The 23,318-nt window shown below is 50.1% G+C and overlaps 1 protein-coding gene across 2 annotated transcripts in view; it reads left to right on the top strand.

The window, feature by feature from the left end:
• SH3PXD2B (SH3 and PX domains 2B) overlaps positions 1-23,318 on the top strand; it is a 72,485-nt gene that overhangs the window by 21,349 nt on the left and 27,818 nt on the right. For both annotated transcript variants that reach the window (XM_035559564.2, XM_035559565.2), the window contains exons 3-4: positions 12,294-12,369; positions 23,035-23,111. In XM_035559564.2, coding sequence (XP_035415457.1) covers positions 12,294-12,369; positions 23,035-23,111 — 153 coding nt within the window. The remainder of the gene's footprint in view (positions 1-12,293; positions 12,370-23,034; positions 23,112-23,318) is intronic.

Raw genomic sequence — 23,318 nt, 5'->3', positions numbered from 1 at the left:
AAGTTCTCTTTCTGGAAATACAATGTGGCTTTGTTTGGTGCAGATCTCAGTAACGCAGTGTTTAAAAGTTGTCTTGTACCACAAGGAGATGACCTACACCCCTCTTTCTGTCTCAGCCCTGAGTCTGAAGCTTATCGTTTGATAAGAAAATACTGACTGATGCTGCTTGGGAGGAATTGAGGGCTGAGAGCAGTAGATCAGTTCGAAGGAGTCAGATGCACTGAATTTTTCGTGAAATGGCTAGGAACCAGCCACATTGCTAAGTGTGTATGATGTAGTACTGACTGTAACAAGCACCACACACACAGCGTGGGCATCTAGGAAATGGGAGCTATCCATGTGTCTTTATGGCAAGCGGGAGGTGCAAGTGAGAACAGGGAGAGATGGAGAGCGATGGTTCTGGGCTTTTCCTGGCCTTGCAGAGGGAAGTGATACAGGTGAAGGGATGGTGGGTTTTTCATGGTTCTCATTTCTCACTTCTTTTCTGTGCCTTCCATTCAGTTGCATCAGGCTTTCCCAGGTCTCATGTGGTGCTGGAAATCCTGACCTGCTCTGGCAGCTGAAAGAGCTTTCCATAAAGGACCCAGTGCTCTGAGAGTCCAACCGCAAAACAAGGCGTGGACGTCTGGTATGATCCCCATGGGGTCCCAGTGGGCCTGGGGAGAAGTGACGTTTAACTGCTTGCTCTCCCTTTCTGGCACTCTTGCTCCATCCAAGAAGTGATGCTCCTCTCCTTTTACTTTCCTTGCCTGTTTTTTCCTTCTCCAGCATGCATTCTGCCCTGAGGCTTGTCTGGCTCCTTGTCCCCATCTTTGGGACCCAGCACGGGCTTTTCCTGGGTATGTGACACTTAGCAAAAAGGAAGGCAGGTCTGTGCCAGCCCGGCTGCTCTGTTGGATGGATTTGGAGAGAAGGATGGGTGTGCAGGATCTGCCCTTCCTCTGTGATTCATGCCTTCCAGCTGGCCGGCAGCAGGAAGGGGGGACCTCATTAACCAGAAAATGGAGAGGGGAAAACATGCAGTGGTGCCAGCGGGTGGATGCTGAAGGGCTCCTGCACGTCCCCTCCATGGCCGCTCCTCATTTTTTTTCTGCCAGCAGCTGGGACTTGGGGGTGCTGCTGTGCATCGCACCCCTTCTGCTCATCTTCCCATCATCTGATGTTATCTAGGATTGCAATGTCGGTGATAAGCTATGTGAAAAATGTTCTCTCCTGAGCTGTCTGCATGAGGAGAGTCAACATTTTCCCTGTCTGAGTTTCACCTCCCTGATTCTAAAATACTTTCTGCCTTATTGGGACCATATCTTGAGGCCTTGGCAATGGTGGTGAGTCAATGAGCCGTGAATGAATAACAAATGATGGTTGTGGCTGTCTTTACCTGGCAGTGTGGAAATTAGATCTTAGAGATTAGGTTTAGTAGATGCAATTAAAGTTGGTGAAATTATTGTTTTAATACTGTCTTTGATAGAACGTTTAATGTTTGGGCAAGAAATAGTATTTAAATTTCTTTTTTCTTTTTTTTTTTTCATCCAGCGTTGGTACCATCTTAAATTAGCCAAATGAGGTGTATTCTGATACGTGCAAGAGCTCCTTGTGCTCCTGTTTTCTCTGCAAGCAGAGCTTGCTGTTCGTTTGCAGTCAGCAATGGTCAGGTACTCAACCTTTCTGGAAAGAGAGAAGATAGTTGCTTATTTTGTCATAACAGACTTTGGGAAATGCCTCCCTCAAAAAGTGGCTTTGTGACAGAGACGATGCTCCTGAAGGCCGATAGATCCCCGTTAGCAGTGCAGCATCATCTGGAGGTGGAGGAACATTCCTGTGGGCTCAGGGTGGCTCCTGGAGGGCCAGGAATGAGGAAGAGGAAGGTGGAGGTGGGACCCATCCCTGTATCTTGCTGCAGGCAGAAATTTGTTTCAGCTGTATTGTGCAACTGTGCTCTCAGGTATCTGGACAGCTTGTCTCGGGCACTGCAGGGTCACCTGAACTGGTGTCTGGGGGCTTTTCAGCCTCACAGAGTGCAGCTGACATTTTTCTGGGAGTGTTTCTAGGGAAAGATATTGCTGAAAAATGAGGGAAACATTACTCTCCGTAAAGCTTAGGTTGTGGGTCTGCCTGCCTCTCTGAAAAGCTCTATCTGCAGAGCTGCTGCTGGTATCAGGCACCACTCTCCTGTCCCAGGAAAAACTGGGTGATAGAAACTATCAGCACTCATGGTGGAGACACACAATCTTGGAGTTCTCACCCAACCTCATCAAACAGAAAGTTGCAATCCCGTATTTTTTTTTTAACAGCATGCGTACATGATGAAAATGAGTGCTGGAACGGCCCCTGAAGAAGCCTTTGTGTTGGGCCACACAGCGTGCCAAGCAGGCTGGGAAGCCAGGCAGCTCTGCAAAATGATCGAGTTTCCTTGTCCTGCGCTGGGAGGAAAGTTAGTGCTTAAATTTTAGCGAAGAAAGAAACTCAGTTCAGTACATGTAAAATGTTCCCTCATTTTTAATTTAAAAATTAATTAATAATTACTATCAATAATTCTTGCTGTTAATTATTAATTTTAAAAAATAACTTTCCTATTGATGAGTCACTTAACATGTAAATTCCTTCTTATCGTAGTGGCTAGCTTTTACCATTGAAATTGAAATGTTAATTGAAATGGATACCCATCTGCTGATCTCTCCTTGTGGCAAGTCAGCTGTTTTCCAGCTCCCCTCCTCTCCCCCTCTGGCTACCTCCAGGAAAAAGAAAAGTCCTGCTGGGACGTCCTGGGAAGCTCCAAGGTTTCTGCATCAGAGGCGGCTTCTTTCCACCTGTAAACAGGTGCCTTCTTTTAAGCCTCAAAGCCCTGGTGGTTTTTTTTTTTAATCAGCCTGTGGATTTGACCAGAGGCTTTTCAGGCTTTCTCTTTTAATATCTTTACAGTAAGATAGAGAAGAGCTCTAACATACCCGAGGGTTTGGGTGCTGTTACGGGTTCATGCTCCGTAGGGGTTTAGTTGTGCTCACAGTTCTTGGCGTCTCTCTCTCTCCTCCTATCCCTGCTGGGTCCTAAAAAAGCAGATGCGGTTCCAGCTTTGTGGTTTGGGTTGAACTCTGTGTGTGTGTGTGTGTTTGAAATCTGCATTCTAGTGAGCAGAAAGTTTGGGGCTGCTCTTTGCCTGCTGCGGGGCTTTGTGCTCGCTGGCTTCGGTCTCCTGGGAAATAATGAGTGTCCCGGGTCAGGAGGGTGCTCTCCTTGCCTCCCGCAGAGGCAATGCATCTGGCTTTGTGCATTCCTGAAGGCTCCCCGAGATCCCAGCTCCGTTGCACAGCGCCAGCGCAGCGCTGCCCTGGTAAGTGCATTAACTCCTCGGTAAGCTGCGGGGCCGGTCTCCCCCATCAGATATCCTTTAACAGCAGCGTTCTGGTTTTGCAATAAGCAGAGTTTCTTGGCGAGCTCCAGTCCTCTGGCAAGGACTGTCTGGACTCGGTAGAGCTCTGAAGCCCCAGAGTGCATGTGTGTGCGCTGGCTGTGGAGGCTTCCTGCCGTGCTCAGGCTTTGGGCACTGCTGAACTTGGCACCTCTAAATCCCACCCTTTCTGTAAACAGAGGAATACAAGGGCAGCTTGTGGTGCTCCTGGCCACCCAGCCTGGTGCTCGGATGCTCCCCAGAGAGATGCTGCTGGAGGAAAGAGGAGAGGGAGGAAAGGAACAAGGTCATGCTAAGAAGGCATGTGTTTTATATGGAAACCTTGTTTCGGGCAGACAGACCTCAAAGGTTTGCCTTATCTCGTGTTTCTGTTCCACTTGTGTAATTTCCATGGCTCCTATGGAGCTGCTGGTGACAGGCACCCCCATGAACCTGAGCAGGATGAAATCTTCCCTTGCGTGGAGGGGAAAAAACCTCCACACAGGCCGTTCTGCTGACTGTGCTTGCTCAGCTGGAAAATGGGGTATGTGTTTAGAGAAGGAACAGCAGGGAAAATAGCTGGTTGGGAAGAAGTCTGATGCAAGAGGAAGGTCATGAGGCTCCTGTTTCTGACCAGCAATGCTCTCCCGAGTGGTAGGACTGCAGCTTTTGCGGTGCTGCCTGTAGCTCGAGTGCCGCCTCCTTTGTCTTGTCACGTTCGGGCCTGCCACAGATTTAAAACTTTACATTAATTTCACGGAAGGAATGCACACCAGTCTGCTTTTCTTCGTTTGCTGGAGTGGGGAAGATTTTTGAGAAGGGAGGGGTTGAACAGAAATTGGATCGTGAGCTGTTTGGGGAAGAAGCTAGTGAGAAGTCATCCAGAGGTTTTGGCAAGCACGTGGCCTGGAACGGGGTGGCACGCACATCGAGCCTCTGCTGGGTGGCTGGTTGCTGAAATGTTTGACTGGAGGTTACATCTTGGTATGAAGCACAAGAAGCACGACATTCGACGTGAAACAAGTCCTGCCTGGAGCCTTTGACCTCAGCTCCCTCCCCCTTACTGCACCTCAGCTGCTCAACACACAAAATTGGGTAAATGTGTTGGTGTTTCTCCACCGGTGTTCCCATTTCCACAACAGAAACCCAGTCTCATGACCTCGTGGTCTTCCAGGCGGATCTCCCCTCTAGCATCCCAGAGCAGGATGTGGGTGAATATAAACTGTCTCTGCAGTCTTCCCTGCGACCACTGCTGCCAGGACAGCTCAGGGGATGGTTTCGGTGGTTGCCCTGTGGTCTTTGGGCTGAGGCAGGTGGCTCAGCTCTTCCCTGCTCCCGTGCTGAGGCTCCTTGCAGGGCTGACGCGGTGCCAGGTGTGCTGGATGGGGAAGTTCCCATGGCGAGGAAGGGGAAGAGGAAGCGGCGCAGACCAGCATCACCCCCAGGTATTGCTCAGTTCCCAAGCGCGTCTCCTGGCAAGAGTCATTTCCCGTGGCTGGGTCACCCTGGTGAGGTGTGGATGCTTACTGATTGCTTGGCGTTAATGCTCCGCTCCTGGTGTGGACGTGGAGAGCTGCAGCTTTCAGTGCTCTTTGGTATGGTCTGGGGCCAGCCTGCCCAGCCTGATGCCATCTAAAGGCTGTGCCGCAGTGATCAGAAACTGTGGGAAATGGTTTAGTAAAGTACTGTACAGAGAATGATGGTTTCCAGGATTCACTACCCCTAAATCGGATGTAAAGAGCTATATATATTTGAATGGCCCAAGAAGCAGACAGAGGGGCCGACGTGGTGAGGAGGCTGTGTTAATGGAGATCACTGCTTTGGGATCGCTGGGGGCAGAGGCACTGTGCTCCTGTCCAAATGTGAGGTTTTCTTTTTTTTTTTATTATTTTTAATTTATTTTTAGAGCAGTATAGTCTTTCCCAAATATATTCTTGATAGAAGGGGAAACAAGTAGTGCTTTTCAGGAATAGTTTGATCCATCCAGGAATGGGTGATGATTCTGGATCCTACTATTTTGGGGTGCCTCACCTGATGCCTTACTAGAGCTGGGCTCTGCAAAGGTGCAGATTTGTCGGATTGCTTTCTGGGTGCCTCAGAGTGGACACCCAGGGCTACTCATTGCTTGTGAAAGCATGTAGGCTTCTAACATCTTCGGACATGAGTTTTCAGTGCTTTTGGAAATCCATTAGCAAAAAAAAAAAAAAAAAAAAAAAAAAACAAAACACTGCAGGAAGTAGGGCCAAACTTGCCCAGAGCGTGCTGTATCTGGAGACGAGGGTATCCCTTGTTCTCCCTCCATGACTTTGTCTTTGGCCCATCTGCTGCAGTGGGGCTGTGATGGTGACATCGGTGATTACAAACTCCCAGCCTCTCACAATGAATGACTGACCTGGATAATCCGTTAGTGATTTCTGAGGTTTTAAGTTTCAAGGTTGGATGATGAAATGCAAAACTCGTTACACTGAGGTCAAATAAAGGCTTTTAGGGGTTAGATGCTTGGGTCCAGCCGTTGCTTTGTTGGGAATACCCGGTGGCGGTGCAGTGCCCAGTCTGCTGGCTCTCACTTGCTCTAGCTGATGTGTGTCAAGCAAGCGCTGGCAAGGTTTCTGCTCAGAGAACCAGCGTGTGCTCTGGCTGGAAACATCTCCGGTTCTGGACAACAGAAGCATTTTGCTCGGTTGCTCTTGGAGACCTCACGTTGCACTTGGTTCCCTGAACCCACGTGGAGGACAGGAACAGGAGGGCCAGGGAGGTGCGGAGCTGGCGGTCGCTGCTTTTGGGGGGCTGCCCGGGGCAGGACGTGGCCGGGGGTGCTTCCTGCCCCGTGCCCGCTTCCCTTTCCATGCGAGGGAACTATTCACAGACACTGACATCTCTCTGTCTAACGTTTCCTGTGATTTCATAGGAAATTTCTCTTGCCGTGGCAGCTGCTGCCAATTTGTGTAGCCCTTTTCTCTGACCTCAGTTAATTCTTTTTTGTCTATTGCTGAGCCACGCTTAAAGTTTTCCATCAGGTTTTCACAATCTGGCCTCTGTGATGCCATTTCCTAGTGCTGAGCAGGTCAGGATCACCCTGCCCAGTAACATGTCAAACGCGCTTCAATTCATCCCTTGCATCAGAAAAGCAGGGACTGGGGAGAAGCTGTGGTCATCAGGGAACGTTGCTTGGTCGTGCTGTCACCTCTAATTTCTGTCTTTTGAACACCCAACTCGCGCGGAATGGTCAAAGTGAGCTGGGTGCTCCAGGACAGGTGGCTTTGAATGGTCAAAGTGGTGGTGCAGCACCAGCAGAGCAGTGAGTCCTTCCCCAGGCTCGGCATCACCAACGCCTGGGGTCTGAGCTTGCTCCACGTTGGTCCTTCTGTCTCCTGGGCTGCTGTGCTTCCGCCTCCTGTTTCTTCCCAGGCAGTCCGTGGAGATGACGGGAAGGTGCCTCTCAGAGCACAGCAAGGAGACTAAACAGCAGCTGCCCGTGAGCCGCTGCCAGATGTTGCTCTCTTTGCAGACTGTCTGCTTGGCAGATGTTCCCCGAGCAAGCTGGCTCTGGGGTGCCAGGGTGCTTTGATCTGCAGGAGAGCGTTTGCAAAGGCTTCGGTTCACGTCTCCGAGTGGCCCTGTGGGTGCTGCTGTGAAAACAGGCAGTGTCTGGACCTGCTTCCCTTTCCCGCTGCCTTTCGAGATGAGTGGGACACGTCTAGAGGAGATTTTGGCTGAGGGAGTCAAGGAGGTCAGAGTGAGGGGTGCGTGTGAATGTCCCTGGCTGGAGCTGGCCTCCATGGGAACAGTGGGGCACGCAGGTTGTTCGTCCGCCTGCTGCCTTCCCCTCTCCCTAGGGACAGGGACCGAGGGGAATTTTGGAGTGTGGGGTGAGAGCGGGTTTGGCTCAGGCCCATCTTTTCCCCATGGGAAGCGGCTGCCTCCTCTCAGTGGGAGGCTGTCGCTTTCACAAAGAGCCTCCTGTGACTCTGCTGCCCACGCCGAACCGGATTGTGAAGCCTTTTGTTTTGTTGAATTCTTTTTTCTTTTTTTTTTTTTTTCTTTCCCCTTTGGGTGGTGTCGAAAGCTGACTTCTGGGCTCAGGGTAATAATGGCAGTGCCCGGTGCAGGCATGGATTAGGTCAGCTCTTGCTTGTGAGACCGAAGCAGAGAAATACGGCTTCACTCCGAACCCCCGTCACGTAGCCAAAGCAAATCCTGCCAAGAAGAGAAGAGGGAACTTCCCTCTCCCTGCAACTGCAGCTCAGCGCAGCCCATGCATCATGTCCTGGTGTTGTGCAAGAGTGGAAGAGTTTGTTGTCCTTGCCTGGGTGTTTCATCACCACCATCCCCTGCTGGTGTATCTGGCTGTTCGGTGACATGCAGCATCCCCTTGGTGAGCTGGCAAAGACTGGCTTTCTCTTCTGCAGTCCCAGGGTGACCCACACAAGTCGCAACACTTGGAAGCAGAAATCCTAAGCTTCCCAGCTGGCCACAGCAGCTCGACAAGAGCAATCCCACAGTCCCCCCCAGTTGCAGAGCACTTGCAGCAAGAGTCAACCTGTGCCCCTTCCACTTCATTGCTGTCGGGGAATGCATTTCGCTATCACGTTTTTCTTTCCACCACACCAGATTTAAATGAAAAATAATATATCTTTTTTCCCCACCAAAATATGAAGGTGAGAAACTTTTCCACTCCGTAGTGGAAAAGAAGCGAAGCGATGATGTGCCTTATTAGCTACTGGCGCTTGGTTTAATTTTTTGCAGAGACTTCTCTGGGTTTGGCTGGGGCCAGAAAGCGATAGGGCATGCTGGCAGCTCTGCTCCTCCAGCAGCCATCCATCCCTGCGGCGTTATGCTGTCTGCATTAGCAGCTCTTATTTGGGCAAAGCCCTTCCTGAATGCTCTGCTTCCTGGGAATACTGCTGAGTGCATGCATTCTCCCTCCCCTAGGATCCCTGGCAGCCCGCAGCACCGATAATTGATTCAATTAGGATGTTATCTTACGAGTTTCCTGTTAACGAAGAAGCTGCCTGCCAGTGTGTTAGCTGTTGATACAAAGCTGCTAGCGAAGGGCTCGCTCTCCCCGGGTGCCCAGACGGCGTTATCGCCTGTCCTGCTGATGGACAGCCCGGCCACGGGCCGACAGGGGAACGCAGAGCTCCTCGGCTCATGCCACGAGTGCTGACCCCACTGTCTTCTCCAGGTTAATAAGGAAAACAGCAAATTGATAAGATAAGGTAAATTGGTGGTGGAGATATATATAATGGGATAACCACGGCTCTGTGCCCTGTCCTGATGTGCTGCCAGGAGGAGCCCTGCTGCAGGTTGGTGGGACCTCCGTGCCATGGTCCTGGTGCAGGGAGGCAGGGCACGGGTGGGTGTGAGCACCGTCCAGCCCAGCGATTTCTGCAAATGAATCGGTGAAAAGTGCCTGCAATGCTTCGAGTTCCTGCCTAACAAAAAGGCACCAAAATGCATCTACTGCATCTACTTCTTTTTTTAAGGTTCTGCCTCCAGTACTTTTAAATAATCTTGGAGGGGGAGAAACAATAGGGTTATTGTTTTTTTTTTCCCACCCTTGCTGACTGCATTGCTGAGAGCAAGACTGGCTCTTAGCCTCTGCGCTGCCCCACGCTCCGCATGGATAGCTGCGCTCCAAAGGGCTCTGCGTCTGTCTGCTGCTTGTCTGCCTGTTTTTCCCCCCCCTCCCCTGGATCTTGGATGGCTGGGCGAGTTTTCCCTTCTGGGAATGTGATGTGATCGGTCTCGTTCGGAGCTTGGATGGAAACCCTGGCTGCTGACATGATTTGTGGGAGTCTCCCTGTGCTCGCTGCCTTTGTTCCAAAATTCCTTGCCTGCTGGGGAGCGCATTTCCCTGCCGAGGCTGAGCAGGAAGGTGCTCTGCGAAGAAACGTGCCTGGCTTCTCGCTGGTGTGCCTCGGTTTCTACAGGCCATCTTCTGGTGTCTGTTTGTGCATCTGTCCCCCAGGGCGTGTGCTGTTGTCGGGCGTTTGCCCATTTTCTATACTTTTTCCAGGGTTCTGGGGCAAGAGCGGTGCAACAATCTGTGCTCTAGTCTCTGTCCTGCAAAATCAGCTGGGACAGGTTGGGCCAGAAAAGGGTCCAGGGAACCTCAAAATGCCGAGACTTGCCGGCTGGGTTCCTCCAGCTCTCCAGTGGCACCTCCCAGCCCCGAAGCTGAGTTTTTCCCACTGCTGTTACATTCTTCTCCTCGCTGCAGCTTTATGTTGTGGTGCCGCAGTGGAAGACCTTCCAGCCCGTGACTGGCAGGCTGGTTTCTGCAGACGTGGGCTGTTGTATCTTGCTAACACAGACTGCCTGCCGTGCTCGGAGCCAGCTCTGGGGCTGTTTTCTTTGGAGTGGGTTTCTAGCTGTTCCTCAACCACTGGCTTATGTCTAGCAAACCTGATGAACTGGCGTGTGCTGCTGCCTTCTCTGGAGCTGTGTGATGTGGCAGCCGGGCTGGGTGGGATGCGGGGGACTGAGCCCTCTGCCTTGCTCCTTCAAGGGATGGGGGAGCAGGGCAGCTGCAGCAGGAGAGCCCCGGGGTTCCTCCTGCTCTGCTGAGCTGCTGCCATGAGAGGCACTTTAGTCAAGAAACAGCAGGCAACGGGGAGCTTCTGGGCTGAAGTTCTGGCCTGGTTTGGTGGGATCACACGGCTGGGAGCAGCTCTGGCCAGGGGCACCGTCCAGGCACGTGCGCATTGGAGAAACCACAGCCTGCTCCGCCTGTGCCTTGGAGGCTCTTGGTGCTCCAGGAATGAGAGATGCTCAGCTCGTGCTCAAAGACGAGAGGAGGGGAAAGCTTCCAGGGACTCAAATATTGCGCTGCTTAACAGCAATCAGATGTGCGGCGTTTGTGACTTGTTTTGTTTTGCTCGTCCCTCGCCTGTCACAAGCCCTAACGAGCTCTTCCAAACAGGAAGAGTCGGGGTTAGAGGCGGTCAGGCTCCGCCGCTCCCCGCCGTGGCACAGCGTGGGTGTTGTGCAGGGTAGCTGTTGGGCCATCCTTCGTTCTCGTGGGTTGAGGGAAGAACGGGAGGGTTTTACGTGCCCCGGGAGCCTGGTGAAGCCGTGCTACCTTGGCCGTGCTCGCTTGTGGCTGCCGGTAACGTCAGAGCCGTCCCTGGCTGCTGCTGAGTCTGCGCTCGTTTTCTCTGTTGCACACACACTAAAATTTGTAGTGGAAAGAAGCTGTAAGCACGGTCTGCTTGGGCTTATTGTCATCCTGGTTTGGAGATGGCTTGTTTTCATTTTGAAGAGAATATTTGAGAGATTCTTTTGGTTTTCCTGTTGTGTTTGGGAGTGTCGGGGGAGGTTTATATATATATTTTTTAATTGCAAAGTAGGAAAAATGCCCTCTTCCTTCTGCCCCCTCTCCACCAAGTCTCAAGAATTTTATCCTGGTGCATTTAAGATCCAAGGGAAAAAAAGGCAAGTATTTGATGTGCCAGAGCAGAGGTGCTCTATGGACAAAAATGGGGCTTAGCTTCACCATCACACTTGAAACAAGCTCATGCCTCGCAGAGGAGGAACCCACAGCCTTCAGCTAGGGGCAGATGGCTCCTGTAAATGTGGGAAAATAGGTGCCAAACGAGATCCATGAAAACCCAGGTGCTGGGACCCTGCAGCTCTCGATGGGCTCCCTGTGATGAGGGGGTTTCTGATGTTTTGTGGCTGAGCAGCTGGCACAGGGGAGCACGGTATGTTTGGCTGGCTGCACGGTGTTGCCTCCCGTGGGGCTGCTGCAGGATGGGTGTCTCTGTCTCTCCAGTTGCGTAGTTTCCTCTCTGCATGAAATGCTTTAAATATTAATTGTGCGAGAGGAAAATGACTGTATAGGCTTTGTAGTAGGGTGTGCTTAGGGCAATTCCTGGGCAGATTGTCTCCATTGCTTCCATAGGCGCTTAATTATTTATGCGGAGTGCAATAGCTCCGACAGAAGAGGGTGTAAAGCCCGCTTCAAACACCTGGGGGACCAGGGAGCTCTTCAAGTGATGGGAGACAGAGCTCAGACCCATACCCTAGGGGAAAGAAGGGAGAGTTTGCATCTCCATCCCTTTCCTTCCGAAGGAGGGAGTAGCTGAGTTGGAGGATGGGTGGATGAACATTTCCCCTCTTCTGCTCTGTTAAGTGCAAAGTCCAATCCAGGTAGTGTTTTCCAGCAAGGCCGAATGTGGGAAATGCTAAGGATATGGATCCTGCTAGGGGCTTGGTCTTAAGCTACGTAAGGGGTATACATGCCCTGAAGCACCAGTACAGACACCCAGTGGACACCGACAAGAGTGAGAGTTGTCTATCGCCTCTCTTAGCTGACCGAATTTACCGAGCGCAGTCTCCGTGCAGTTGCATCAATCAGGAAATTATTCGTTCAGTGCTGAAGTTCTCAAACATTTATCCGTCACAGCTTTTGTAGCACAAAGCGTTCCCCAAAGTTGACGCATAACTTTATGGTCTTGCCTGCAAGCATGAGGCTGTGCTCTGAGTCCAAGTCAGTTGTAGTCCAGGAGCTGTGTCAGTGCTGTGCTATGCTTGAGCTAATATATTCCTTGAGCTTAAAATACGCCTTTTTGTGAGGAGCTTCTGAGCTCTAGTGACTGAGGTCCATCAGGATGACACTTAGTTGCAGAAATGCAGGTGGTGTTAACCACCCATGCTGAGCAAAATGATAGTGGTGAGCAGCATCAGTGGTAAGAAATGACTTGAAACGCTGGTAAGATCTTGTGTTTCTGGCACTTCTTTGGATCCTTGGTGTTGTGGTCACCGTACCCTGACTGATCATGCTGTGTACAATGTCTCAGGACACTGCTAGTTTGGAAAACAGGCTTTGCCTCCTGGGGAGCGTGGCTTTGTGTTGTGGGCATATTACTGACTCTAATCACCTTTCTTGCATTTCCTTTTCTAGATGCAAATGCTGGACAAGTTTCCGATGGAAGGAGGGCAGAAAGACCCCAAGCAAAGGATCATCCCCTTCCTGCCAGGTAGGAGAGTGGGCTCCAGTAAAACCATGCTGGCTTTGTCATGGCAGTGAGCTTTGTCCCAGTACATGTGAGAATATACACATGCTTCAGCTTTTACCTCCTGAGCCATCTGAGCAAGTTCTTCAGACAGCGCTGTGCCCATTAAAACGTCTGTATGTGTTAGCAGGGCACCCCGTGAGTGTGAAGCCCCTTCCCTCTCCCTCCAGAAAGCATTAACGAGTGACTTCAGCCAGCAGTCCCACTTGCACCGCTTTTGCCAGGAGCAACCCCACAGCAGCCCGCTTGTTTTTGGGAAAGACACGGCCAGCATGACGCAGAGCTGAGGATGGTGTGAGGCTCCCCAGGAAATGCTCATATGCTGTTTTTCCTGTCCCATGTAATTCAAAGGGCCGTCCAGAGAGAAAGAAGTAACGATTGAATTCCATATGTTAAATCAAGCTGACTGACAGCCTTGGCTTCCTCCTGTGATGTTTGGGACTGGCTGCTCAAAGACAGGATTTCTGTGGCATGGCGCATGTACCACCGGTCCAACGTGCAGCGGAGGATTTGTGTGCCCAAGTACCAGATGCAGTGGCCCATTTCAGACTTTGTGGTGGAGAGGATTGCTTGTGGTTGCCCTCTGAGGCTGATGTTACAGGGGGAAAAAAGAGCCCTAATGTGGCATGCAAAAATACCCAGACTGAGGGGACCCTGGGAGCCCTTCATGCACCCATAGCTAATGTGTTTGACCACAAAGTTGTCTTTACCCCCACCCACAAGTAGCTAACGGGCATATTTAGAAATGTCACGGTACCATAATCACTTCCAGTGACTGTCAGGCTTATTTAATGTAGCCCTTTGTGCTGTGTTCTGCCTCCTGGCTTTTCTAGACACATAAAGACATTCAGTGGGGTTTAGTTTTCTCTGACTGGCTTGAAGAAAATCATTTACACCCCCTTCTGAGAGTAAGAGAATCTTGTCTGGATTTCTCACCGAGGGATTTCTGCTTCTGGCTTGTTCCTTGTGTTGTAACATCAGCAAAAACAAAGTACACCTGACATTAATACCGAGGAAAAGCCTTTGCTGCACAACCACTCCTGCCAGCAAAGACTGGGGAGAAAAAAAAAAAGGAAGCCAAATTGGCAAAGGGCATAACTTGGAAAAATTGGACTTACAGTTTGGCTGCGCTGCACTTGCAAAGAATTCCCACCAAAATGCCGCTATTTTTGGAAGGTAGCATCAGGCTCAGGAAGCCTGGTTGGAGCCCTGCTTCTCACAGCAGACTCATCGATATTTGTTTGTTCTTCTTTGTGTTGAAATAGTTTCCTTTCGCTAAGCAGCATGTCACTGGGATTTCCATTGGAGGAAAAAAGGGAGCTGAAGTTCCCGGAAAGTAAAGCCTGGATCTTGTGTAATAAAGCAATTCGGGGTAGTGAGGATGACCGTCCTCTACAGGAACTTGTGCATTTGTGTGTTTCTTCTGTAGAGGTGTTTGCCCTTTTGCTGTGGTTCCCTTTTTACAACAGGATTAAATAATACAGGTTTTAGAGATAGTCACATGATGTGGAAAACTGCTAGACCATGCTAGATGCAGAAGGTTTTCTTGAATTATTTTTTTCACTTCTGCAATGGCTTAGAGTAGCTGAGAAGAGAGACCATTGATGTACAACAGTTGGCCTCTTTGGGTTTATTTACCACTTGCACTTTCAGGTGCCAGCAAGGGGTAAGGGCTGGCTGTGGTGAGAAGACAGCGGCATGGAATGGTGGCCTACCTCTAAGCAGGAGATCGTCACTAGATAGGAAATCTCCTATCTCTCTATCCCCATGGGACACTTTCAGAAGCGCTCTTGCTTCAGGGAAGTTGTGTTACTAAGTGGGGAGATGGTGGCTTTCCCACGAGCCGTACCTCCTCAGTGAGATGGCTTGCAAGCTTCTGCTTCTGAAAGAGGACTTCACTTGGGTGTAAGGGAAAGCTTTATTTTCTGGCTGTGCTGGGGGATGTGCTAAGGAGGATGGTTCCTTTCTGCAGTAGTTCTCGGCCTTCCCAGTTTGGGGTGGCGGTGGATTTTGTACCATGCAGCTGAACCCAGACTTCATCTATCTCAGCCTAGGGGTGCCATCTGAGTGAGCTCAGCACACACGGGCCTGGGTCACTCTCCCTGCAAAATGTGGCTCTAGTATGCTCAGACTCGCTAGGTTTTTGGTTATGTTCAGCTTCTGTGAGTACTGCAGTTTTCTCCCAATCCCATTTTAAGCCACGTTTTTAGCATCTGAATTTCATTACCGGTGGAGATTTGGCTCCAGTGATGTACTAAAAGCATGCTGCTGTCTGGGAAGATGGTTGCAGAGTAACGTTAGACATTGTGACCACTGAAATTCTCCAAAGTGTCTCTTGTGACCCTGTGCCTCACACAGCTCTGGCTTTCTTGGCAAAGCCCTAAACCTCCCAAACTTAGGGTCACCACCGTGACCTGAGAAGGTGTCATCTGGGTTTATTTGTCAGGCTGGTTTCCTGGAATGGGAAGAAAGCTCCATGATTACTCCATCATTACAACATCCAGCCCAGAGGAACTCCGTTTGCGTTGTGTCACTTTTTGTTATAGCTGTTTGTTTTGAGGACTTGCTTCTTGGAAATTTCTAGAGATTTTGGGAGTTTTGAAGTAGATCTGTATATCAGAAAGTGCTCTCACAAGTGAAAGTCCTTCAGCCCACTCAGTCATAAAGCTGGGTTCTCCAAAGGGGAGTGGAGCAGTTGCACTTGAGGGGTTTAGGGCCAGGGCTGTTCCTTCCCAGGTATAAGCCCCAACCTCATCTGTAGCACAGCTTGGTGGGGTCAGATTTGGCCTGGCGGGATGCTGCAGCTCCAGCACTGTGCCTGGAAAGCCTCTGCTGCTGTATAGGGGAATGTGAAGTGGACTCTTGGCTACTTTTGCTGGCTTTGAGCCGCTGGCACAGCCTGCCCAGCTTCATGTGGTGTTGAGGATGGCCCTTTGAAACAGCGCTGGCTGCACCAGCCTGTGCATGGGATCAGCTGTGGTCCCTGGAGCAGTGTCAGGAGCAGCTGGTGGGAGAGAAGATCCCAGGGGACGGCGTGCTGGGCAGGGCAGGGCAGGCATGACAGCTCCGTCCTCGCTGCAGGAATTCCCATTAAGGGTTACACATATGCTGGCTGGGAGAGATGATGGTATGGAGACCCCAGGAAAGAATGAACTAAGAAAACAAATGAGCTCAGTTGGGCCAGTTGTGTAAGGGCTGTGCCAGATCTTTCAGGAAACAGCTTTTATAAGGAGAGCGGAGCCTTCCAAACGCTGTACAGCCCAAGTGGCCTGGAGCTGATCCTGGCCAGCCTGCTTCGCTGGAAACGTGAACCTCAGCAAGGAGGGGTTGCCTGAGGCTGAGCTAACTGGCTGTAAAATTGCTTTTTAGGAAGCTTTAGCTACAGACAATAGCAAACTCCCAAGAAGGGAGGAGAGGAAAGAGGATTTGGTGGGATCAGTTTAAAAAGCAGAATGATGCCTCCTTTCTACTCCCTTCCCAGCCCACTAACCTGCTTGGCACAGGTATCAGTGCTGTCTGCATCCTTTAGGGCTTTTCTCCCAGGACAACTGTGGGGATGCTGATAGCTCCCACAAAGGCCTCGTGAAGGAGGTGGAAGACAACTCGTCCCTTGTCCAGCTGTGGTACCTGACTTTCCCCACTCCCACTGCATCTGCATCAGAGCTGGAGGTGTGCAGAGGTCCTAGTTACTATTTTCTGCTCTAGCAAGATGTGCCTCTCTGCCATAGCAATGTTGTGTGGACAGTCCCAGGCTCCTTTGCAGCCCATAATGTGCACGGTTGCCTTTTCTGTAGGGTTTCAATGAATCCTGCTGATATGCAAGCAGAGCCCTATGTAGAGGTAATTGCTCTGCTTCTGACCTTTGAGCTGCCTTTAAACAAATCTATCTCATGTTTTTCTCCATTATGTGGCCCAGCAGACCCTAGGAACAGTGGCCTTGTGAATGTTTTGCTCCAGGGAACTCTTGCGTTTCTCAGTTGGCTCCTATATGGATGGCTTGCAGTAGGGCTTTTGGGAAGATTTTGGGGGTTTCTTTCCATGTGCTTCCACTCTTACTCATGAAGAGAAGCTGCTGAGTCTGATAGGATAACCAGAATTCGCAAGGATTTACTAAGCTGGGGAGCTGCCTTTCCTCCTCCTTTTATTTTTTCAACCTTTTCTCTTTTCAGAAATGTTTTATTTTTGTTTCTGGTAGTAAGGAAGTCAAGATACTGAGGTCTGCTGCTGAGCTTGGTGGGGACAAAAAAGCAGCTTCTCTTGCATCATCAGCCTGGCCCAGTGGTGCGCTGAGGAGCCTCACTGTTTTAGCCCAGACCAAAATCCTTCTTTTGTATCATAGGTGACCAGCAGCACCCATAGGAGTCTCAAGGGCTCCCCCCCCTCTTTTCTTCCATGGAGGTTTCATCTCTTCAGATCTATTCCTCTGGCCTTCACACCCAATACCTGGGAGGTTTCTTGCCCCATCTCTTGTGCTCTGTAGTTCTCTCAGATTATTGGCAAACTAACAGAACTAGCTGTGCTCTTCCCAGCATGATCTCAGCCTATGAGCTTGATAGAGGCACTGTTGAGCTCACCTTCGTTTCACAGACGCACAGGACTTCATGCTCAGGATATTCCCATGACGGCCACGGAGGTGCTTAGCTGGTCCCCCTCCTTTTCTCCAGGCTATGTGCTCAGCACACAACTTTGCCAAACAGATGCTAAGTGCAGGGCTCCTGGAAGTGCTGTCTCCCACGTCTGCTTCCCTGTCCTAGGAATAGCCCACGTAGCTAGCTGGCTTTTCCATGGGCTGGGACTAATTATGTGTACATTTGGGGCTGCCTTTTTTTTTTTTTTTAAGTCAGTTTGGAACCCGTGCCAGGCAAAATCTGGATGTGATTTGAAAGGTGCAGAGAAGTAAATTCTTTCCGAGGCAGTGGGGTGGGGGAAGTGGGGGGAGTCCTTCAGGGTAAAGCGAGAGGCACAGACGTTTTTCCAGGCTGGAAATCTCTGGCTTCACTTGCAGCTGTGATCAGCAGGGTGATATGTTTAAGGTTCTCTGCCCCTCCAGCTTGCTTGAGACCCAGTAACAGCCTTTGGATCAAGAGCCTCAACTATTTTTGATGGAGAAGCCCCTGCATTGTTTTCTTCTGCTTGCTCTTGTCAGCTCTGCCTGGAGAATCCCCATGGGAGGGGATAATTTGTACAGCCCTCTTTCCCTACCTGTTTGTTTGGAGAGCTTAACTCCTCCTGTGGCCTGCCTGCTCTATTTCATCCCGCTGGAGACCTACGGTCCTTATCAGCGCTTTCCTCACGCTGTTCTCTGACACGTTGCAGTCCCTGATGGATCCCTGAGGCAGCGGGGGCTGTGCTGCTCCGTGTTGCTTCGCACCCCCCTCCCGAGCTGCTGCGGCACCTTTTGCTCTCAGACAATCAGATAAAGCACAGCAGCTTTGATCAGCCACAAAGAGGAGTTTCTTCCAGGCCTGGGAGCGGAGAAACTTTCTGGCCCCAGGGGGTTTTCATGGGTACAGTGTGTCTTCAGTGAAGTTTCTCTGGCCGGACCATGCAGCTCCTCTGCTTGGGTCAGAGCTCGTGCCCCGAGCAGGGGTGGTGGGTAGCAGCATCCCCTGCTCCCGTCCAGCTGGGTACAGGGCAGCCCAGCAATGTTATTTCTGCTGTCAAACCCCTGAGCCCAGTGGTGCACAACTTAAACTCAGAAGGGCAGCCTCTGCTCCAGCAAGTTCACTGCTGGATGGGGGGTAAAAGGCAACAGGCTGTCCCATGTGTCCTGGCTGAACTGTGTTGGTTGTAGCTCTGTTGCGGGGGGATTTTGTGGGGGAAATGAGTGCAGGGATTGTGGAAAAGAAAGGCTTGAAGGAGAGGTTTGGAGAAAACCATGCCAGTGGTACAACCGTGTTTCCAGGAGAAGTCTCCCTAGGTTGAGGCACAGCGTGGGACAAAGAATGGAGGTGCTTACTGCAGAGTTTGTTAATTTGATGGTGGTGTGAGACAAGCAAAAGTGCTTGTCTGGCCGCAGTGATGGAGGGAGAGGAATGTCCCTGTGGAAAAGGGGAAGAAAAGAGGAGTGCCTCTGTGGTGGTGGGACGTAGAGCTTTGTAACCAGGGAGCATCACATCCCAGCAGGCTGTGAGCTGTATGCATTGGCTGATGGAGTCTCAAAGCAGTACCAACTCTCTGCTGTGGCTTTCCAGGCTTCCCCGCCAGCTGGGCAAAGAACAATTACGGCTCCCTCCTGTCAGTGCAGAGCTCAGGGCAGTGAAAGAGAGGAAATGGAAGCACTGACACAAAGGGAGCCCCGGAGCTGGTCAGATCATATCAGCAGGTCAAAAGGGAAGGGAGAGGAGGTCAGGCAGGGCAAAGGGAAGGGGCAGGGTGAGTGCCCGCAGCGTGTATCCAGGCTGCTTGCAAGGTCTCTGGTTGTCCTGAGCTGGGGAGACAGGATGCTTGCTGCTGACTCGAGGTCCTTCAGATGTGGCCAGATGTTGGCTTTGTGGTGGGTTGGGGTTTTTTGTTAAGTTTCCCCCCTTCTTTGTGCCTCTCTGAGCGCCCTTGGTGCTGGGCGCCCCTAGCATTGAACCACCCATCCAGGTGGCTTGGTTGTAAGAACAAACCAAGGTCAATGAGGAGATAAAACGAGTAAACAAATGCTCAAGTCAGCAGGGGAGCCAGAGACATGGCTTTTGCCGCTGTGTTGCTCCTGAATTTGTCCTGCCTTTGGGTAAGTGGAAGCCCCAGTGGGTTGGAAGCCACCTCTGAGGAGCACAGCTGGCGCTGGCAGCAGCACAGGTGCCAGGGGCTGGGGAGGAGCAGCGGGGTGAGAACTGGCATCGATTGCCCGTGGGATTCCTCCCCTCTGGTGAATCCTCTGCCAAGGGCTGCCCCTTGTGTCCTGCCCCTTTCCTGGGCTGTTCATGGGGACAACGGACAACTGGGGGACTTCTCCTGGATTCTCCTGGACATTGCAGCAGAAGTGCCTTACTCGTCCCAGCTGCTTCTGTGTTGTGTATAAAACACCTGGCGCTTTCTCGAAAGCTCTGCATTTGGCATTTGACTTCGATGTCCTATTGATATAAATATTTATGGTGTCTTACTTTTTTCTAAATGAAACTTATCCTTGCTGCTCCAGAACAATCCTACAATAATAAACGAGTCTGCATTGCTTAATTCTCCCCTGCAGCTGCAACCAGCCAATAAGTGTGCAAAAAGTGACATCAGGGGTAGACAGGGAGCATCCTCCCACTGCTGCACTGAAGACCAGCAAAGAGAGACTTCATTTGCTCTGATTTAGGAGTCGTTAGTATTTCAGATCTCTCTTTACAGTTAAAGGAAATAAAAGTGAAAAAGGATGGGTTGTGCTGCTCAGACTTCTCCAGTCAAAACACCGATGGAGAATAATAATACTGCCAGGCTGTGCTCAAAGACATATGCTTACAAGACGCCTAACTTCTGCTGTGAAACAAATCTATATCGAGCAAGGCAGGTGTGATGCTTTAGTGAGATTACAGTTATAGTAAGGTAATGTAGCGCATCATAAATGTATTCACCGAAATAAAGTGTTGTATATTAATCTGGAGAAAGAATGCTTCCTAAATTGTACATAGAGTGCCTTCTGTCCTCCTCAGAGGCACCACTCTTTTCCTGTAGGTATTACCAGGTTTTCAGATCCAGATGAAGCAGACGGTGTGTCCCAGAGGCTGGGTGCTTCTCACTGCACAGGGAGACTTGTCAGGGCAGCCGCTCTATTGCAGTGCCTTCTCTCTTGGTTTCTTTTTCCAAAATCAACCTACCTGACATATTCCCAGGAGATAAAAGTTCAGTCTGCTCGCAGCTCTGTGTGTGTAAAGGACGGTGTATTTTACTGCACCTCCTTGTGCAGTGACTTCTCTTGTGCTAACAGGGAGACTCATTGCTCTGTTTGTGCATGCAAAACGTTATATGTAGGAATACATGAAAAACTAATCATTTCTAAGTGCTTGAGTTACACCATGATTGAGAAGGTGGTGAAGTGGAGCCTGCAGTGCCAGTGACCTTACCAGCTGATGGAAACCTACACTAGTCAGCAAGACGTGCTAAACTGCCTGCCTTCGGGTTTTTCGGTTCTTGCTCCTTATGCTGAAGCTGAGGGCAGGAGCTACAGCAAGGAGGGATGCAGATATAAGATGAATAATGTCAGATGTTTCTCTTGCATTATATGGTCTTCAGCCCCATGAAAAGCCCCAGAGACAGCACTGCTATTCCCATTTTGGAGGTATGGTCTAAGGGAAGGGAGCACAAGAAAATGTTGTCTCGTTGGCCCAGGAGGGAAGGAAGCAGTTTCCTGCTCTCTCCTGCCTTTCAAATCAAGGATGTAGATAGCAGTATTTGGCAGCACTGGAAGGTCTATAATTATGTTAATTAGGCATTTTGATGGAAAAACAGCTTTCTGTTAGAAAATAAACTTCATTGTTGAAAAATACTAGATCTAGAGCAAATCAAGAGATGAGCTGGATTTCCTGCTGTTTTTTGTGCTCTGTGCCTGGGCTAATTTAAGATCACTTCAGTTGTTGTGAAGCATTTATTCACTGTAACTATATTCTTTTTATTATTATTCACTTGCATCTGTTTGTTAAACATTTAAATATTCCCACACCCAGAGTTTGCTCCTTTAGACATTTATAATGTGCCCATCCATCAGGGATTTCATGTTGGCAGATGTAAAAACTAAACAGCTATTCCTTACAATTGGCAACAAAGCTATCCCGATCCATTCATCTTTTAAAAATCATTCAAATAGAAATCTACACAGCAAATACACCACGACTGCTAATGAGAAAACTGTTAATCATTTGTTTGTCTGATGGAAAATAATTGCTATAGGCAAGGTAGGGAGCTCGGACCTGGTTGTCGCTCTCTTTCCCTCCCAGCCTTTCCAGACAAATTCTGCGTTCCCAGGCTATTCACCCTTCTGAAAGACAGATTGAATAGAGGCGCATTTTTTTTTTCACTGTATCACAAAGGCTGCCAGACTTGGCTGAGACGGACTGCAGGAAGGAATGCGTTTCAGAGGAGAGCATTTCCCACCATGACTGTCTCGGTCCCTCACTGTCAGTGGGACATAAAGGAGAAGCAATCCTTCTGGTATGAGCCTGTCTGACTCTTTGCATTTCACTTGAGGGCAAGCATAGCTCTAGTACTGAGTGTGATTCCTGTGTGCTCCCTCTGACAGTCCAGTTTTGAAGGTATTCTGCATTAACTGAGCCTAATGAGAGATTTGGCTCCTCCATAAAGTTCTGTTTCATGCTCCTTGTAGGCTGAAATTTGGTCATTTCAGTTCATCTCTGCTTAAAAAATATCTTGGCAGGCTGCACGAGTCAGTCATGCTCCAGATCCTGGACCAGTCAGGGAGCAGTGGAGGGTTTTAAAGCTGCGGTAGGTATGTGGCCGTTTTAACACAGCCTGCTCACGGGTAACGTGGTAGCATCCAGCCTCTACTTCCAGCGCTGCCATGGCTCCTGTGAAGTCTTTCTGGAGTGGCTGAAAGTGGCCACGGTGCGGCCAAGAGCTTACTGACTCTTCAGAGTGCTTTCAGTTTTCTGGTGCTGCTTGTAATGAGTGTGTATTGGTGTTTGGCTTCTGGGTTGCCCAGTGGTGACCTCCTTGATAAGTGAAGGGATTGCACGGACAGACACGTTAGTTACTTGCTGCAGGTTTGGTGGTGGGATTAGAAACCCAGGTAGGGACAAAAAGAGACAAGACTTTCCTACAGTATAGGAAATGTTGGAAGGAACTCGAGGGAACTTTATCACCCCCTTCCAAAGCACCTTTTTTTCTGGTTATTTTATTGCAAAGTAGTGCCAGTGTATGTTCGTAGTATTTTGGAAGTTTGAAATCCTACCGCATACAGGTCCTTTTGATCACTGAGTCTCTGTATATATCTGTTTTGCTGTCTGCTAATGGCTTTTGTCTCATTAAATGCCAGAGAAGCAGTTCTCTGTGAAAGCAGCTTGAAGCATTTAGGACTCATTAGACTTCAAAGGAAATAGGTCTGTACCACAAGCGAGAGGGGAGGAAGCGGAGTGGCAAGAGGATCCCATTAATGGAGAACAAAAATAAACCCCAGACAGGAAGGAAAATCCTATAGGTCTGACTCAAAGCTGCAGTCCCGACACTGTGGCTTCGAGGACCGATTCGACACCGGAGGTACAGAGGGAGAACCCCCCTGGCCTGGCTGCTGCCCGTGCTGGAGCTGAGTTCAGAGCCCGTAGCCTGCAGCAGAGGTCACGTTTGCATTGCCTGTAGCAGGGACGTCTGCTTCTCTGGCCAATGCTGGCATTTCTGGTGGATTTGTACACCCACGCCACGTTGCAGACAGGCAGTAAGGTATGGGACACGTGCTTTGATAGGGCTGCTCCTCCGTCATTGCCACACTGGTGAGGGGATGCACTTTGCTGGTAGTTGTTTCCTCTTCTCTCTGCCTAAATATGCTTGCCACTTTAAATATGCTTTGTTCTAATATTTAATGCACAGGAGGGAATGTGCTTTAGGTATGGTGCTTTTGGTGAGAATAGGTCCCAACAGAGTGATTCAAAAGAGCGTCCCTGAGCATTGCATTGACCTGCTCCTCTCTCTTCATCTCTCCTGTTTCAGGGAAGATCCTCTTCCGCCGCAGTCACATCCGTGATGTTGCAGTCAAGCGCCTGATACCCATCGATGAATACTGCAAGGTAAGGGAAGGTTGCTAGTGTTGAAGATGAAGCCACCTTGAGCAGTCTCAGTTCTGTTCTGGTAGCATATAATGGTGCCCCAGTGCTGGCAGAATGGGGAGTGTGAGCTGTCCCTCACCACCAAACCTTTTTGGTGATGAAAACCTACCACTGATTCTCCCACCCATCGGTCGTGTCATCACAGAGGCAAGGTACAGTAGACTGGGA

The sequence above is a fragment of the Cygnus atratus genome, chromosome 14 (assembly GCF_013377495.2).
Source record: "Cygnus atratus isolate AKBS03 ecotype Queensland, Australia chromosome 14, CAtr_DNAZoo_HiC_assembly, whole genome shotgun sequence".
In the NCBI taxonomy this organism is placed as follows: Eukaryota; Metazoa; Chordata; class Aves; order Anseriformes; family Anatidae; genus Cygnus; species Cygnus atratus.
The sequence above is the reverse complement of the archived record's forward strand: the minus strand, read 5'-3'. Positions and strand labels throughout refer to the sequence as shown.